This window comes from Aphanomyces astaci (genome assembly GCF_000520075.1).
Source record: "Aphanomyces astaci strain APO3 unplaced genomic scaffold supercont1.6, whole genome shotgun sequence".
In the NCBI taxonomy this organism is placed as follows: Eukaryota; Oomycota; class Saprolegniomycetes; order Saprolegniales; family Verrucalvaceae; genus Aphanomyces; species Aphanomyces astaci.
The window spans coordinates 1114540-1132381 of record NW_009798269.1 but is presented as its reverse complement, the minus strand read 5'-3'; the positions used below and the strand labels follow the sequence as shown (position 1 = coordinate 1132381).

General features: G+C 50.5%; 9 protein-coding genes across 11 annotated transcripts; 5 read left to right on the top strand and 4 right to left on the bottom strand.

Moving 5' to 3' along the window:
- Positions 1-1361: 1361 nt before the first annotated feature.
- H257_03757 (serine/threonine protein kinase) lies at positions 1362-2565 on the top strand. Its single transcript, XM_009827981.1, has one exon. The coding sequence runs from the start codon at positions 1431-1433 to the stop codon at positions 2433-2435; it is 1005 nt and encodes a 334-aa protein (XP_009826283.1). The 5' UTR covers positions 1362-1430; the 3' UTR covers positions 2436-2565.
- Positions 2566-2629: 64 nt separating this feature from the next.
- Positions 2630-3734, bottom strand: H257_03756 (hypothetical protein; the record flags this gene model as incomplete). The annotated part of the gene is made up of 2 exons (XM_009827980.1): positions 2630-2867; positions 2917-3734. 2 exons carry the CDS (start codon positions 3732-3734, stop codon positions 2630-2632), a joined length of 1056 nt encoding a protein of 351 aa, XP_009826282.1.
- A 240-nt stretch (positions 3735-3974) lies between these two features.
- On the top strand, positions 3975-5620 carry H257_03754. Of its 2 annotated transcripts, XM_009827977.1 has the most exons (4): positions 3975-4095; positions 4147-4210; positions 4276-4867; positions 4929-5620. In XM_009827977.1, exons 1-4 carry the CDS (start codon positions 4000-4002, stop codon positions 5308-5310), a joined length of 1134 nt encoding a protein of 377 aa, XP_009826279.1. In that variant the 5' UTR covers positions 3975-3999; the 3' UTR covers positions 5311-5620. The 2 variants fall into 2 exon arrangements, with proteins under 2 accessions (XP_009826279.1, XP_009826280.1); XM_009827978.1 differs by having other exon boundaries at positions 4276-5620.
- H257_03755 (hypothetical protein) lies at positions 5342-5581 on the bottom strand (the record flags this gene model as incomplete). Its single annotated transcript, XM_009827979.1, has 1 exon — positions 5342-5581. One exon carries the CDS (start codon positions 5579-5581, stop codon positions 5342-5344), a length of 240 nt encoding a protein of 79 aa, XP_009826281.1.
- A 160-nt stretch (positions 5621-5780) lies between the features above and the next one.
- Positions 5781-7477, top strand: H257_03753 (hypothetical protein). The gene is made up of 3 exons (XM_009827976.1): positions 5781-6494; positions 6539-6689; positions 6749-7477. The coding sequence occupies exons 1-3, from the start codon at positions 5785-5787 to the stop codon at positions 7385-7387; spliced, it is 1500 nt and encodes a 499-aa protein (XP_009826278.1). The 5' UTR covers positions 5781-5784; the 3' UTR covers positions 7388-7477.
- H257_03752 lies at positions 7465-9023 on the bottom strand. 2 transcript variants are annotated; one of them, XM_009827974.1, is made up of 7 exons: positions 8849-9023; positions 8696-8792; positions 8543-8649; positions 8403-8490; positions 8290-8356; positions 8039-8229; positions 7465-7983 (listed from the first exon to the last, which is right to left on the bottom strand). In XM_009827974.1, the coding sequence occupies exons 1-7, from the start codon at positions 9008-9010 to the stop codon at positions 7634-7636; spliced, it is 1062 nt and encodes a 353-aa protein (XP_009826276.1). In that variant the 5' UTR covers positions 9011-9023; the 3' UTR covers positions 7465-7633. The 2 variants fall into 2 exon arrangements, with proteins under 2 accessions (XP_009826276.1, XP_009826277.1); XM_009827975.1 differs by having other exon boundaries at positions 8543-8792.
- A 233-nt stretch (positions 9024-9256) lies between these two features.
- H257_03751 (hypothetical protein) lies at positions 9257-10772 on the top strand. Its single transcript, XM_009827973.1, has one exon. The coding sequence runs from the start codon at positions 9446-9448 to the stop codon at positions 10661-10663; it is 1218 nt and encodes a 405-aa protein (XP_009826275.1). The 5' UTR covers positions 9257-9445; the 3' UTR covers positions 10664-10772.
- A 227-nt stretch (positions 10773-10999) lies between these two features.
- On the top strand, positions 11000-12234 carry H257_03750 (hypothetical protein). Its single transcript, XM_009827972.1, has 4 exons — positions 11000-11355; positions 11416-11769; positions 11838-11945; positions 12003-12234. Exons 1-4 carry the CDS (start codon positions 11023-11025, stop codon positions 12138-12140), a joined length of 933 nt encoding a protein of 310 aa, XP_009826274.1. The 5' UTR covers positions 11000-11022; the 3' UTR covers positions 12141-12234.
- Positions 12235-12639: 405 nt separating this feature from the next.
- H257_03749 (hypothetical protein) lies at positions 12640-13767 on the bottom strand. Its single transcript, XM_009827971.1, has one exon. It carries the CDS (start codon positions 13677-13679, stop codon positions 12672-12674), a length of 1008 nt encoding a protein of 335 aa, XP_009826273.1. The 5' UTR covers positions 13680-13767; the 3' UTR covers positions 12640-12671.
- Positions 13768-17842: the final 4075 nt, after the last annotated feature.

The following is a 17842-nucleotide window of genomic DNA, read 5'->3' as shown; positions in this document are numbered from 1 at the left end:
CTTCATTCTCATTGGCCATACCAATGTAGTAAATTCTATTGTGACTACTATTAATACTACACCTTTTTTCGGTTAATTTCAGGACCTCACCATACATTTTCGCGAAATGAACAAGCAATTCGCGGCGGTTCCACTTCGTTCGTTGTATATTCGTTATATTTCGCCTGTAACCAAATAGGTTGCAGTATATTTCAAGCGATGTTCCTTATATTTCACTGTGTATGCGCTCAATTCAGCGAGTGGCTCAATATATTTCGGGGTGCAATCGATATATTTCGAGCGAAAATAGAAAAGAATCACGTTCAACCGAAGATCTCGCGGGCTTTCGCTCATTCTTCAAAATGACGGACGATGGAACAAGCCCTCCCGCATCGCTTGCCACACCAGTACGTTCCAATGCATACCTTATGTACCTAGTTGACGTGGTCATAGCCACGCACCCGACTCCATCGAGAATCTTTGGTCCACAATGACGAGCCACAGCAAGACGTTGCTGGGCGAGTGCCTTGCTGCGTTTATGGGACCTCGTGTGAGGTCCTGAAATTAACCGAAAAAAGGTGTACTATTAATAGTATTGTGAAGGGTTGAAATGATATGCATTCCAGGGAGGGATATACTGTACTAATGTTAGTATCGCTCATATCAGCTCATAACGTTAGACTTGAAGTTGCGTTAATGTGGATTCCTTTTGAGTCCGCAGAATCCTAGCTACTTTTTCAATCTCATAATCTCTGAGCTACAGTAACAATGACCTTAAGCTTACGTCGACATCCTTCATGCCTAAAGTGTTTTTGCAGAGGTCAAGTGCCCACTGATCCAACAAATGCATTGCAAGCCGCATTGCCGTTCCGATTTCAGTTTTCATTGCTAATGTTTAGTATAAGAAAGCGAGGTGCGTGCGCCAACTCAAACCAAACCACTTCCTTTTTCAAAACTAGTTACGAAGTACTATAAATAGTACAGTGTAGAAGAAATCCCAAAGGTATGTCTCGTTTCGCGTTTTGATTGGCGACTGGATGTCTGAGCTGAATTCCACTAAGATCAGCGAGGTTAGTCACCCCGCCACTGAGTTCCACTGTGCTTTGAAAAGGCAACCCAAATAAGTCCTTGTTAATCGACGAATGCCCCATTTCCTATGTAGTCCATGGATCCGAGCATCTTTAGTCAATGGTAGAAACCAACTCTCTATTTACCATATTTGCAAGGTTTCTGGGCTTCAAAAGGTGCTGCTGATAGCATTTGCGTCGCTTCTACAGTAAGAAATTTCGAACAAAAGCTTCGAAAGTTTCCTTGTTCAGTACGTCCTACTGTGAGTTTGAAGTTGTACTAATCCCACACCTGTGGCGCAGCTGACACACAAAATTCTCCGCACGCGCAACTTCAACTTCAGGCAGGCTCACGCTGATAAGTCTCATTCGACCTTCTGCAACATGGAACGCTACACAATGATCGAACCTCCGTCATGTACTGCACCAGAGGCTAGTGATACCCCCCTGCCGCTGCTACTACCCAACGTAGTCCTCGCCACCGACAACCGCACCGCCGAGGTCGTGACCATCAAGAAACTGCAGATCATTGCGGATAAAGCAACATGTCGTGTCAACGACCACGTCGCCATGGAACGCCGTGTCTACAAGCATGTGACCAAGATGGGCGGGCATGCGAACGTGCTTCGACTTCGCGAAAGCTTCCAAGTCCAGGGCATCGAGCATCTTGTCCTGGACCATTGTCCTCGCGGCTCGCTCTTCGATGTGCTCAAAGCCACGACCGATAAACGCTTCGACGCTGCCACGAGCTTGACGTACGTCGGACAGATCGCCGACGGCTTGGTCTTCTTGCACTCCCTCGGATACGCGCACTGCGACCTGTCGCTCGAAAACGTGCTCGTCGACGATGCCAACATGTGCAAACTGTGCGACTTTGGGTTCGCGGCCGACGCAACCACCAAGCAGGTCGCGGCGGTCGGCAAGTACTTCTACATGGCGCCAGAGGTGCACGACACGTCGTCACGCGGGTACGACGCAAGTCAGGCGGACGTGTGGTCGCTGGGCATCCTGCTCTTCATCATGCTCACGGGGGTGGCGCCGTTCCGCCAAGCACGTGTTCTGGACGATCGGTTCGAACGCTTCAAGCAACATGGCCTGGCGGCGTTGTGCGACGAGTTGCACGTGAGCCATTTGATCCCATCCGACGCGTTCGATGCGCTGGAGGCGATGCTGCAGGTCCACCCTTCGACCCGAGTCACAATCAAGGACGTGGTGGCCGCAGTGGGCTCGACCAGTTGCAACCAACGGCAAAGTGACGTGGCATCGCGAACGTCGTCCGAATCCGACTCGACTACAAGCCATCGCACGCTACGACGCAAGGTGTCTCTTTTCCGAAAGGTACTGGACCCCTTCAAACGGACAAAGACCCTGAGCCAAAGCACATTCTAGCCTACGGCCCATCCTTTAACACCATATTTAAGTTCCATTAACGCTTGCCAACCTACCCTAGCTGCTGATGGTGGTGGTGGTGCTTGATTAGACAGCAAAACGCCTACCTCCCATACTTTGTCATGTCGAACTAGAGAGCTGTTGCTACTGCTACATACAGGCAATGGCCTCATGGACACCACGTGTCTAGTATGTTAATTCCGCCTAACTTCGACGACGTGAGTGGTATCGCTGCTCTTGGCTTCGACTCCGGCGACGGTAGCGTCTGTCGTCGTCGTCCCGGCGGATGTCTCGTCGTGTTCTGCTCCTACTGCGTCGATCGCTGCGACAGCGATCTCTGTCTCTGCTAGCGCTTCGACGGGTACGATGATGGGATCGTCGTAGCTCGGGGCTTGCATCCGGTTGACGAGCGGTGTCCTTGCGATCACGGCCCTCAACAGGTGGCGATGGAGTGGGTGATGGGTCGATGGCCTTTGCTAACGGCGGCGGTGGCTGCGGCGGCACTGCTGGATGTTCCACTGGAGGAAGGTTCGTGGGAGCCTCTACTTTGTCGTGTCTTGTGACTTCGAAAGGATTGACTTCCGTCAATGGTTCCAACCATCGCACGCGAGGGTGCTCGTACAGCGCCAGCATCTCACGGGCCACGCTGATCACGTCGGGTACGTCTACTTCGAGCAGTTCTTCCCATCCAAGCGGGAGTACATGCTGCAGCACACGAGCAGCTAGACTGATGGCGGCGCATGCAATCACATGGGCGTCATACCGCAAGCAGAGATCGAGGCGGAAGCTGTCGTTCACGTAGTTCCACGCCTGTTGGGCACACGCGTCGGAGCACTCGAGTAGTTTGATGTAGTACAGCAGGAACTTGTGTGGGTGCTCGGTGGTGCCGTCAATGGAGAACCCGACTTCGATGAGCACTTGTCGCTCGACCATGACGAGCCAGTCGGTCCATGTGGCAAACCGCGGGTCCGACGGCATCAGGAGCGAAAGCCCGAGGCCCATGCGACGATTCCGCATGCGGAAGAACACCTGAACGACGTCTTTGACCCGGCGCGGCTGCTCCTCCGCCTTGCTTGCCAAGAAGATACACCCCATCGCTGCCCGGAACGCATCAAAGTCGAACAAGCTTTGCCGTGCGTAGAACCGATGCAGGAGCGATTGGGCCGTGGCCAAGACGACCTGAGGCAACTGAAGGAGAATTCCCGCCTCTTGGATCAACTCGCATGCATAGAACCGGTGCCTCTTCTCGTCCGTGGCGCTCAAACCTTCCGCTTGCGATGGTGTCGGAGGTGCTGCCATCGATCGTGTTGAAAGTTCCCACCTGTAGTTTGTATTTCCGGATAATTCGACCGGATAATAATTTCAACACCGGGAAGTGAACAATTTGCGTCAGACCGACATGCGATGCATGCACGCTTCCTGTATGTTCTAACCGTACAACCATGCAAGCACGAAGTCGCTGCGTGGACTGCCGCAAGATGGAGGAGCATCATGACTCGGACTCGTCGTTCATACGATACGTCACCGCCTAAATATAGCGCACACACGACGTACACCGAGTCCAATGGATAAACTGCTCACCGAGTACTTGGCCACCGTGAAGCAGCAGCACGTTCTCCACGGTATCCCTGAGGCCGAGAGTCAATTTCTCTTGCAACAGGTCATCCAATGTCCACGTCATCATCCCAACCCTTCCTGCGTCGGTTCGTAGGAAGCTGCCTCCAAGCGTCCATACTGCGACCCTTCGTTTGGCCAAGTCGACGTCCTTGTCATTGGTATATATACTCCACCGCGGTCTCGTCGTTTCATTATTCCCACCATTTTGACTTGCTCGTGGCAGTGTCGGCCTTGGACGAGTGCACGATCGCGTTGCAAGAGCTGGGCAAAGCCGACTTTGTCCAGCCGTTGGACTGGGACTTTTTGCCGTCGTCGGCCGTTCTCGCAACGGTGCGGTGCGTGCTGCTTCTGTTCAACCTAGATGCCGGGAAAGCCTCTCCGGCGGTCGTGTGGTCGGGGCTCTGGGCGGCGTGGATCGTCAAGAACATAGACACTCACGTCGGCGGGTGGGAGTGGCTCGCCTCGAATGAACCTGTGGGGCTGTTCACCAAACCATACGAGCTGTGCACCGTCCATTTACGAGCTGTCCAGACTATCCATCGGCCTGCCATGTACGCCGTAGCCGACGACGACCCCTCCTGGCAGCGCATGCCCGCGTACCTGTGTCTGCGCAACTGGGTGGCGGCGGCCGTGGCGTACTTGGACATGAAGATCCACTGCATCCCTCCGTTTCCGTTGCATGGGTATGTGACGTCCGTGACGGCGCCACCGAAACGAACCCCCAAGGAAAACGTGTGGTTCACAGCGCTCACCGACGACCACGTGCCACTGTACTTTAACCGCCACCTGAAAACACTCACGTTGGATAGGCCAGTGTACGGTATACTGACACCAACACTTGGTGTTTGTATGCGATTGTAATCGAAGGTGGCTTAGTGAGTTTGATGGGGCCAACGTGGTCGTCCCGCGCACGATTGAAGCGTGTATGATGGAGATGCTTATGGGAGACCCCGTCCTCCGCGCAGACGTGGAAGCCCGACGCGCGCAGATGGACGTCGACCAGGACAAAGACAACGAATGGGTCGAGTGTGTGGACGCGACGACGGGGACCCGGTTTTACTACAGCTTCCAGCGCGTCAAGCTCGCGTACACCCGCCCTGCGTCCAAGAATATCGTCATCGCGGACAAGAGCGTGGCGTATCGATGCGTCCTGCACATTCAGGCAGCGTACCGCAGGCGTCAAGCGATGCAGTTCGTGAACCAAAAGCGCCAAAAGACGCGCAAATTGCCTCGATTCACATCGCGGAATTTCTTCTAACGGAAACATGTATATAAATGTATGGAGATGCCTACTCTGTCTTCTTCGGGTCGTTGAGAAGGGCGGCTTCCTTGGCCAGCCAGTTGCGACGCACGACCAAGCTCCACAGCAAGCACGGAAGGAACGGCGCAAACACAATGTAGAACCCCTCGACAGAGTCCGTGTATCGCTGGATCACGAGCAGCAGCACAAAGAGAACCGTGCACAGACCATAGACCCCCGCGACAAAGTTGTAGTTGATGGTATCCACTGGTGAAAGGATGTTGCCCATGGACGGTTGAGATGGCAGCGGCGGCGTAGCAGCTGGAAGGGTTTTGAGTTTCTGTGTGGTGAGTTGATTTGAAACAACGAGGATTGCATTTCATTGGACATAATAAACTACAGGTAGCTAATACGATTGGTTCATGACTGAAATATACACCCAATCAAGTCATTGTATACGATGGAAGCGCAGTTGGACTTCGTGCTACACCCATGATGATGAGCCGGCTGATCAATCATGTTGCGCGCTCAAGCCGCCGCGTCGTCGCCACTTCCTCTACCGCCACTATGCGGTGCATTCACGTGTCAACATCGCCATCGTTGAGGAAGGCCAGCGTCGTGTGTACTTCTCGCCTGACAATGCAATCGCAACGAGCAAATTTTAGCACGATCAGCGATCACTCGGCTGTGACTGCCAACTCTGATGCACACGGAGCAAAGTCGTTGGATCTGTGGCATAAAACTCAAGACTTGTACGTACGTGCTCTAGCCCAGGATGCATTGGCGCAGTATGAACTCGGGTTGATGTACCTGGATGACGACGTGGCAGATGACGACAGCAGCAGCAACGTGGTCGAAGATGAATGGACGTTAGACGCGGAAACGTTGCGTCAACGCGCCAGTTCCTCCTCGCCCGATCTCCAGGACATCAAGAGCATCCGGAAGCATGCTCGAAAACTGTACAAAGAGTACAAACAGTCAACCCAAAAATCTGCTACAATCTCGCCTCTGGTGGCTCGAACCACCTCGGCAGACTTGGATGACGTCTATGGCAGCATCACGCAGCCATGGTTGGACGGCTCTCGGCTGCTTGCTCCATTAAGCTCCGAAAGTGAAGTGGACGACACAGTCATCATGCAAGTCCTCGGGGGTAGCAACCAAGCCAAAGGCGTCGAGTGGCTGCGCCGCGCCGCCGACAATGGGTACATATCTCTTATATTTTCGGCGTTTTCATGCCTTCACGTAGCCACCGCGACGCGTTCGTCCGCTTGGGCAACTTGTGCATGGCGCACGACCCGCCCCTAGTTCATGCGGCCAGGGCCTGGTACTCTGTCATTGCATTCTGTGAAAAACCCCATCCTGACGCGCTGTACAACCTTGGCATGTTACTTTACGACGTAAAGTCAATTTGCACATTGTAGATGCTCCACATCGCACCAATTGATCATCTACATAGGACCACCCCACAGCCGTACCCACGCCCACGGTAGCCAACCTGCCGCTGGCGATGGACTGCTTCATGAAAGCGGCCGAAGTGGGCGACCCTAGTGCGCAATTCTTTATGGGGCATGTCCTCCACGTCGGCAACGAGTCAGTGGCTGCCAACCCCGTGAGCAGCCGCATGTTGCTGGAGCAAGCGGCTACGCAAGGCCACGGTGGGGCGCTGTACTACCTCGCGCAGCTCCACTTGAGCGGGGCCGAAGCCATGCATGTCCCTGTCGACTTGGACAAAGCGCTGACATATCTCCGTTTGGCCGTGGACGAGGACGAAGCCGACGCGCTGGTGTGTATGGCCGACATGTACCGCGAAGGGTTGCCACCCGTGGTGCCCGTGGACGTCCAAGCGGCCCACGACCTGTACGAACGCGCGGCTGCGATGGGCCATCCAGAGGCGCTGTGTACGCTGGGGGCGTTGGCGTATGCGAATCGATTGTACGAGCCAGCGTTTCAGTACTACCAGGCGGCCGCGGACCGCCATTCGATGGCAGCGTGGAAGAATCTCGCAGACATGTATTACGCCGGCGTGGGCGTGCCCCAGAATAAAAAGACGGCCGAGTCCATCTTGGACATGTTGCGCAAGATGGACACTCCGTAACGCCGCATACTATTGTCTTTTTACCCCCAAATTTGGACTGTATTCGCAAAAATGGTCCAGTGTCACACTAATTGAAGCCACACACTAATTCTGGGTTGAATTTGATTGAAGAGTGGATTTGATTGGCTACTTGATTAGTGATCTGGGTTTTGATTGGTCGATCTTTGATTGTCTGCCTGCGATTTGGTGATTCTGCTCATTCGATTGAGCACCCCCCTCTCCAATTTCATCGACATTGCAATACTATTATTCATGGGCTGCTTTGGGGGACATTGGGTCAATGTATGTGGCAACGGTGGACATGGGGAAGCCAATCCCCGTTCCAACCGGAGGGGGGTACGTGGGTCCCTTGGGGGGAGTAGGGGGGCCCACGGAGGGAGACGCTGACTCCTCGACATTGTTGATGCTTGCGGAAGCCAACACACTGGCAGGTAGCCCCGCCTCTGGATCCTCCGACGGTGCCACTTCGGTTGGCTCGTCGACGGCAAGCGGTGCCACGTCATTATGTTCTTCTTCAAGTATCGGCGCAGAAGTGTCTTCTTGAGTGGGCTGCACCTCTTCGACCGCAGGGCGATCGGCCGCCGGAGCTGAAGTCGCTGCAGTTCCAAGGGGTGTGTGTATGAGTTCCCAGTGGGTTGAATGAAACGTTACCAAAGTAATCGGTGGCAGCTTTCGCTTGGCTGGAGATGCTCACAAAGCCCACCGACTCGCCAATGGTCGCGTGCACACTGGCTGGCAGCCGATGGAGGTACCCGTGTCCGATCTCCGCCCCCAAGTAGCCCTCGCCGCCCCATCGGTCGTGCGGAGTGATGCGCACGAGGCGCACCTGATCCGTCTTGGCGCTTCACGATACGAAATTTTCACACATTAAGTACATATCTTTCGAAAGACGTAGCACTTACTTGTACACGTAGCACTGAAACGGTTGGTCCAAATGCTCGACGATTTCGTCATACAAGTCTTCTGGGTCTGCAGTGATCACGTCAGGACATAGCGATGGTATCACGTCACCAACCTCGAAACACTCGCTCGGGGGTGCCAAGGAGATAGTCGGCGCCGGGCTCGAGCGTCGCCACATCAGCGGGAGACTTCTTGGCCACTTCCTAAGGCAATCCATGTCAAGTCCTCAACATGCTACGTGAGTTATATCCATACCAGAACGTGGAGAAGATGGTCTTCCACGCCATCAAACGAGTCAAATCGAATGGTTACACCCAACATGCCTTTGCCAGGCCAGTTGCGTGAAGGTGTGAGAGACAGTTCTAATGACGGCACAAGTCAAGTCAAGACGGAGAAGGGTCCATGTACCCCTGGTAGTCTGCGACTTGATGTTGTACACCGACAGCTGCAAGGGCTTGTCTTCGCTTCGGGCAATCAACTCCATGAACGTAGAGTCCTTTGTGTCCTAAAGAATGTGCAAAATGGTGACTAATTGCTGTGGCAATCTCCATGTTGTTGTACCAAGCGAATACCGTTGGCGGAGAGAATGAAGTCGAAGAACGAGACAAACCCCACCACAGCCGCAGGCGAGTTCTCTTGGATCCCCAACACGCGGAACCCTACATGGTCGTTCCCCTGGTCGTCCACCACTTGTGTCGCGGCAGTCGATTGATCGTTGCCCATGTTGGTGTTGTCAAATTTCGAGTTGACGTCAGAAAGTATCCGGATGTGGCACTTTTTGATTGGATATTAATTGAATATCGAATACTCCAAATCCTCCAATCCAATCACTTGATTCGTTCGACCTTAACAAAACGCCACGAAATATTGTGAAATCGCTATAAACTTCCAAAATACGCTGGAGTTCTGATTGGTTGAATATTGTAAGAGCCAATCAAATCGTCGATTCGTGATTTGATTCGGAGGCGACATTCGGGTCTGGAAATTTGTACGGAATCCACAATATCACTTTGATTGTTTAACTCCAAAGTGACATTTAGCTGTCAGCTACAGCTAAATGTCAATAGCTCCCGACAGCTTGTCGACGTGGTCGACAATGCACTTGACCATAGCAAACATGTCCGAGTGAGCTTTCTTCGGAAATACCGTGCGTGTGCCATGGGCTGCCAACAACGCATGCATCGCGTGCTCGGCCGCGTACCAGTCCTTCATCTCGTCGTCAATGAACATGCTCGCACCGGCATAATCAAAGTTGCGTCCACTCATCACTGCAACGTGCAGGGTTTGCCACGTCTTGGCGAGTTCGGACTGCGGTTGGCGGGCAAGGAGACTCGCGACGGCTTGGGCCGTGACTGCTGGCTCGATGGTGCCGTAATTCGGGATCAGCTGGTCCGTGACGTCACTGTCGTCGATGGGGACCCACACGCCGTCGTCGCGTACGTCGCCCACGGCGGAGGGCTTGGTGTGGGCGAGGATTTGGAGGTCGGCGGGCGCGAGCTCGAGGCAGCTCTGACGTCCCCAAGCCGCGTTCACCTTGTCTGCCAAGTCAATCATGGTGTTCATTTCAAACGCCAAGTTGCGGAAGAAGTTTGTCTGGTTCGTTTCAGCGCACACGACGTCGATGGAGAACGCGGCGCTCTCGAGGCGACTGCGCCACGCTTGGATACCCATGGAAATGAACGGTCGCATCACCCCCGTCCAGATGATCGACGCATACGCCTTGTAGATGTACCCTGCGAGGATGAACTTTGTGCGACGACGACAGAATGGATATGGAAAGCCGTCCATGTTCAAAAATGCCACGACACGGCTGGGATATGTGGCGGCAAAGTACTGGCCGACGATGCTGCCCATGGAAGGCCCGACGACGAGCCACTTTGTGGACTGCGGAAGCACAGCCGAAAGGATGAAGTCCATGTCTTTGACCACGTCGTCGGCGCTGGGCGGCACCCCCGTGATGTTGCGGTCGCTCAGCCCAACGCCAAGGCGGTCGTACGACAAGACAGCGTAGCCACGCTTGGCCAGTTCTTCGTGCAATGGACTGATGGTTGTCATGGACGCGCCGAGGCCGTTGGGGATGCACACTGGCGGAAGGCTCGTGTTGGTGGATGGAGTGAAGCGAACTGCGAGATCGTACCCGGCACCGTGGTTGCCGTGGGGAATGCGGATGAATTGCAAGTCGGGGACGTGTGCGCAGAGTCGCGAGCGGTCCAGGAGTTGGAGGTCACGTTTGTTGTAGCAGTAGTGGATAATCGGTCCAATCAAAGTGATCGTCATGACGAACCATACGCCAACAAAGAGTGCAAAGCCAGCAATGGCAAAGGGCGCAAGGATCAGCGCGAGGAGGCATTTGCCGATCGTTTTCAGGGCACCTGACATGGTCATGAGGTGGTTGTCGTGAATTGCACTATGAACTGTTGCCTCGGCGGCAACTTTGCGTGGATTAAGTGTTGTGCTGGGTGGGGTACATTTACCTCGTACTGTGAAATCGAAGGAAAAAGTGTCCCTTAAAATCCGTCGTTGATTGTAATCATTGATAACGTTCGCTGAACCGTCACGGACCAATCAGTGAGCGTCATTCGAGTGTACGTTCGAAATGACCATACCGTACATTTGGTACTCCGATTTAGTATGTCGAATGCACTTTCAGAGTACTGATACATGTACGTACGATCGACGGCTAAATATAAACGTGGCAACTTCCTTGCACAGCTGCCTTACATATTGTCGGTGTGATGAACCAAGCTGGCGACGCCACGGATGACGATGCGACACTTCCAGTGCCACACTACATGCTTCCCAACTTCTCGTCCATCCTTCCTGAGTATGCGAACTCGGAGGCCGAGCACATCAAGTGCGCCTTCTCCACGGGGAATTACACATCGATTCTGAAAATGCCCACCCGCCTCGCTCCAACTGCCGTGACGCATGCAAGGCAAGACGCAATGGACGAAAACCGGCGGAATGCCGCGAGGGGGCCGCCAAAGATGGTGACGAAGAATGGTCTCTTCAACCAGTTTGAATACACGCCGTCGCGGTTCAGCCTCAGCGAAGAAATCCTCCGTGCCGTGCGTGCAATGGGACGCCAATTCTATCCATGATGCCAACGGTTGTTTTTATGTGTGTAGGAGCGCCTGGAATCCGAAGCGAAACGGCTCGAGATTGGCGGCAAAGACTTTGTGTGCAGTAGTGGCGCGCGCAAGCTCAAGTTTGAAGACGGGTTCGACGACAAGGACTATGTGTACCCGCACATGGAAGTACACTACCATGACGCCATCGACGCTGCCGTTCGGGAGAAATGGATGGAGGACAAGAAGATCTTGTACGGACCGTTCGTGCCGGGGGGACGCACCAAAGCGATTGGCGCGCCCCCCACTCGAAAGATGCTGCCAGACATTTTGAAAGAGTTGACAGAAACGATCGTAAACGACTGGGACGAGTGCAAGATTGAGATTGCCCCCACTGAAGACGGCAACATTGCGGTTCGTGTTGCCGCCGCCGCCCCGGTTTAGTCGTACGCTGTGGGCTTAGTGTTGGTTGTTGTGGCTAGATTCGCTTTGACTTGGACACGCTCGGGGGCGTCGAGCATGCTGTCACTGCGTACATGAATGTGCTGTGCAACAACCACCATCTCACGACAAAGTACGCACTGCTCAAGGTATGTCATGGTGGCAAGATAGGACTAGCGTGTGTGTGGTGGTTCAATGCACTTTAGGTGGTCGAAGACTGGAACACCAAGCCTGGCGACAACGGATTGTACTTTGTGTTTCGACCGCCGTGGATTCGAAACCCTATCCCCGAGTCGTTTATGGACTTGACGTTGGCCACAGCCGACGAAAACGATCTAGGCTAACGGCGCACACTAGTAGTTCACGAACCATTTGCAGTAGTAGCGTAGTACAGTACAATCTAACGTCGTTACGTCAAGCTTCAACTTGAACCTGCTGCTGTGGGGAGGTGGAGGGCAAAGTGCGCAGTGTCGGGGATGGTGATGGGGCTGCAGAATATCACTTCCAAGTATTGGATATGTAATGGCTTTGCACTTGACTTACAACTATACCAGTATGATGGCTCCGAAAGTGGTCATGGAGTGCAAACGTCCAGAGATCAACCCATGAAATCACTGAAGACGCTCCCTCGACAGAAATACATAGGTGCAACATACTGTAATCCAGGCTTTGTGAAGTCGACTGCTCATCTTTAACGACAAGCATCCCCTTTGGGCGACTGTTGCAGCAGTCACTCACATGCCGACAAGCAGCTTCGTGTGCACAAATATGTGATACAGCGCATGATTCACCAAAGTGCCGCTTGAGAAAATATCAACAGTGCACAAAATGCATCAACTACAACGAATAAATACAATAGTAGAATTACCACAACGTTAAAAGTTTGTGGCTCGCATCATGGCAAACGTTTCGTCAAACCAAGCCGAGTTGTGGTCGTCAACTTGGTATGAAAGCAGTGTTGGGGCCGGTTGCGGTCGAATGACCTTGATCACGGGTAACCGGACCACAGCCAAAGGCATCGCTACCGCCTCGTGACCGACGACAGCAGCAGCCTCACGAGTGGTGGCCATGGTCTCTTCTTGAGTGTTGTCCTTCACATCGACATCCTCGATGGTCATCTCAAGGGTATTCAAGGCTTCCACCATCGTAGGTTTGTCCATGATGTCTTGGCTATCCTCAACGACGTTGACGTCTTCGATTTCCATGAGAGTGCTGCCTTCAGCCGCGATGACTGTCACATCTCCCAGCAGCGCCGCGTCCTTGGCATCGTCCATAGACGAAGCGGACTCGGCTTCTTCTTGAACGGCTACGAGCTGGTTGTCCGCTTGTCGTGATGTCGGCACATGGTACGAGGCGAGGTCGGAATGTCGCCGAGGTTGCACTTGCAGCTGGGAAGGATGCGCAGGAATTCCAATGCGGCGAACGGTCATGGTGTGTTGAGCGTTGGAATCGACCGCCGCAGCCGCCGAATTCCGACGGAGTGGGGGCGACCTTCGAGCGGCATGGGCGGGACTTAAGTCGGACAAAGTTTCGCTGCTGCTACTGGTAGCGTCCGTGCTAGTTGGCGACACTGATACCTTTTCGCGCACCATGTGATCGAGAAAGCTCGGTCGATCAAACGTCGACAGCGACTCCGAGTCGCGGGGCTGCAGGAAGGACAGCCGCCGGAAGAACGAGTCGCCGCGCTTGCGGCCATCCGACCGAAAGACATCGGACCACCGCGTGTCGTCGTCGTCTTCAGCGTTCTTTGGCTTGCGAAATGACAGCGACTTGAAAAACTTCTTGACCCTGCCCTTCTTGGGGTCGATTGCGGCATCGGCCACTGGTGGCGAGGCCTTGATCGATCGCACATACATGAGCATAGCTTCGTGGGACAAGTCCATAGTGCACTGTTAGGATGTCAAGGAACGTTTGGAAATGAGCAAGTCACATGCTTGTGAGGCGGTCGTTGCGTCAAGCTTGGCACGCCCGTCCGTACATGTGTCAATATGGTGGTCATTAAACTTCGTTTCGTTGTGCATTGATTGGAGCATTCTACTGGTTGAATTCGCTTCGAAATTCGATCCCAAAAAACACATGTTGCTGACACATTTTTTGCACTTGTTGAATTGCCCTTTTTGACACAATATACGCTTAAACGTAAATGGACAGGTTTTATCCAGTGTATTCTCACCTTCATGAATAAAACGCCACGTTGGGTTTGTGTTATACTTGTAATGTGTGTTCTACAGAACTCAACTTCTGGTTGAATGAAGCGCCGAACAATCGCAGGCTTTCGAAATTTCATATAAACGAAGTTGAAGAGGTATCTTTGTGACGGCAATACTACAATCAATCTTTTTAGCCAATCAAATTGCAACCTTAATTCTTTATAGCCAATCATACTTCTTTGTTCGATCAGTTGGCCATTTCATCAATCCCCCAAGATAGGCAAATTTGACTGAAAAGTACAATAGTACGGAGTACTTCGTATCAAGAGTATCTTGTTTAAACAAGGCAAGATTCCTCAAGTGCAAGTTCCCTCAGCCGCCTTGAAAACAATCAAATGGATAACGGCGCGAGAAATACAAATACTTATTATACCTTCATGATTTATGGTCATGACAGTCGGATTGACAATCATAGTAAGGTGATATGTTTTGGCACTACAGGACTTAGTATTGACAACGAACGGTTAGAGCAGCACTTCGCGGACAATTCGATCATGTATCGTAGGTACAGTGTACCTGTACTACGTAGTACTAGTAATACTGTACTAGTACCATACAACTCCGTACTACTAGTACTACAGTAGTACAGTGTCTGTAGTATTAATACTGCAAGCTTACAGACTGTACTGTTGCTGAAAGTACGGCCACGATGTGTATATCGCCCAAGACGAACTGAACTCAGAATAAATCCCTCGTTAACATGTTTTTTGTTAACATGTACTAGTAAAACAGTTTTACTGTCGTTTTGACCCGAAAAACTGTTTCAATGAGGGAATTATTACATCCGGATACACCTTTTCGCCAGTAGCCCTGTAACCAGGGACTCCGTCCTACCCCCGGTGAGCACATACGATGCTAAATCTCCGGGGTTAAGTGGTGAGGTGGTCTGAGCATACAAAGTTCCTGATAAACTTCATTGAAACAGTATTTCGTGTCAAAACAACAGTGGAACTGTTTTAATGAGGGAATTGTAAGTTACCTGAACTCATTTCACGGATGAATGTAGGATGGAAACTATGGGAAAACGTTCAAGAAATCTGGATACCGTTCAGCCAAGACTGAAAACCGTTCAAGCAAATTTTCTTCCCCTAACCCAGTGCTTGGCGGAAAAACGCAGTCAGTGCTACTGTCAATGTCACTTCAAATTTGTATGGAGAATGGGATTTGCAAAATTTGAATTAAAATAATATTTGACACCTTGAATGGGGACAATCCAGAACGAACAAATCCTATTGGATAAATAAATCATTATATTGACCAATCAATATCCAATGTAACGTTACAGCGGATGTGATCTGGGACTCCTTGCGCCGCCAGCCTTGCCATGTCCCGTAGGGGATCCTAACGTCCCGACAGAACTGCCGTTCGTTGGCGCAGCCAGACGCATGAAACTGAGCAATGACGGTTTTCCGATCACTGTTTGTGTATCGGTGCTGCTGGAGCTTCCCTTCGGTCGGAGGCATTTTTCGTTTTGAAAGCCATGTTCAAAAACATGAATTTGAATTTGCCTTTCTTGTGATTGGTGGGTTTTGAAACGTAATCTTGTGAATCAATTTCATCCAACCGAAATCGTTTGTTTGATCACCCATGTGTGCCCTTTATAATAATATGCATGCCCTACTCTGACTGCGTTTTTCCGCCAAGCATTTCGTCCTACCCCCGCGTGCACCTACTTCGAAGTATAAGCTAAATCCCTAGTAGGAGTTGAGGTGGTCAGAGTACAAAAACTATGCCTAATCAAACTAGAGTTTATTAGTTTGAACGGTTTTCAGTCTTGGCTGAACGGCATCCAGATTTATTGAACGTTTTTCAGGTTGTCAATGTCGGATGAATGGACTTGAACTGGTGATCGACCGTACTGTATCTGTCGACCACCAGCTTCAAGTAACTAAGGTACTACTGTACGGGTACCTCGTCGATTCAAATGAATGAATCTTTCTTTACTGTTTTCATTGATTTCGACGTTCCACAACTGACCACCAAACGATTCGGTGTTCCGCGAGCCAGGATTGACGACTAGGTGTAATTTCCCCACAGCAGGGGTAATAGGCCCCAAACGTTACTGTACGGTACAGTGTGTAGTGGAATTCGTTAGAAAAATTGATGGCTCATACAATCCATCCACGTAGTACAATCCATCCACACATATACAAAAAATGCCTTGTACTGTCCTGTACCCTGGGACTGCGTCGTACTCCACGTGGTCATATTCTTCGAAGTACGACGTAAACTTAGTATAATGTAATTCCCGGGGTCAAGTGCATCATAAGTGGTTATCTATAGCTAACTATTGATGATTCACTTTAACTGTACACTGTAGCAGGCAATTGGGGACCTCATGACTGTACTATTAATACAGTACCGGTAGTAGTATTCATACAGTACTACGTAGTACTGTACTACAGTAGTACAGTACTTACTTTGAAGCATTTGTGGTAAATTTTGTGCGTTTTGATTGGCTGTCTGAGTTATCTCAGATATCCCCAATACCTTGGTAACTTAGTAGTATACTACTAAGTACTTACAGTAACGTTACTTAAGACTTACGGGACGCCATTGAATATTAATACCAACCTTGGATACTATGGTTAATATAATATAATTGTTGAATTAAAAGCGTGGATGACATTGGATGAAATTGGATGAAGTTGGATGAAGTTGGATGAAGTTGTGGGATAAAACCTAAAGTAGTGACCAAGCCTTACGTTGGCCCCGAGCGCCCAGGAGGCCGTACTAGTACCTGTAGTACTGTATACGTATAATTCGGGTATCATACTATTAATACTAGTAGTACATTACTGTACTACACCTTTTTTCGGTTAATTTCAGCCTTTTTTCACTATATTTCGCTTAGCTGGAGACCACCGATGTATTTTGGTTAACGTTACTATTAATATTAATAGTAACTCCATTTAATTTCGTGGCGACTTAAACTTCAGGTTTAAAAAAGGGTGAGGATCAAAATGTTTTCGTAACAAATTGCAAGGGAATTGCTCTGTACCCCAAACCCCGAAATATAAATAAGAATACTATTATTAATAACGTCATTGTAATACTATTACCAAGTAAGCTTACTCCAGTAATACGTATTAATACTACTCGTAAGTACTATTAATACTAGTACGAAGTAGTACTATTAGGGTGGAATTTGCTTGGAACGTTCTGATTATCGAATCAGACACTAATACTGTACATGTACTAGTAATACCGGGTAGTACTAGTATGTACTACTATTAATTTTTTTTAATTTTTTTTAATAACGTTAGTACGTAGTACTAACTTACTGTTACTTCGAAGTGAACCCGATCAAGTTGGACTTTATTTCCAATCAACTATGAGGTGATAAAAAATACGAGTATAAAACAGTTCAAATACGTATGGTGCATAAAACGTACAAACTTCGGTTAATTGAGTTTGGATTATCATTTGTTTAAGACATTCCTCCGCGATCGAGTGAATGTGATTTTTGTTCCAATCAAAATGGCAACATACAATATACTACACGTGAGTATACTATACAAGTACTAGTAGTGAATACTACTACTAGTACGTTGTATGAACATTTCGGGCAAATCCTCCTTCCTCCAACTATCTCACCCTTCCTCTAGAGAACTTGCGGTAAAGCGTATATGAAATAAACTATGGCACCAGATTTGCACAACCTTGATTGAGCAAAAACCACTTGATCCCAAGTTTGTACGTTTTATGCACCATTTGTCATAATCTATTTATTACATTCACACTCAAACACATTATTGATTGGAAAAAGTCCCACTTGGTGAGAAAATGACGTGCTGTTTACAGCATACCGTACTGTACTGTATTGGTCGTTTGCA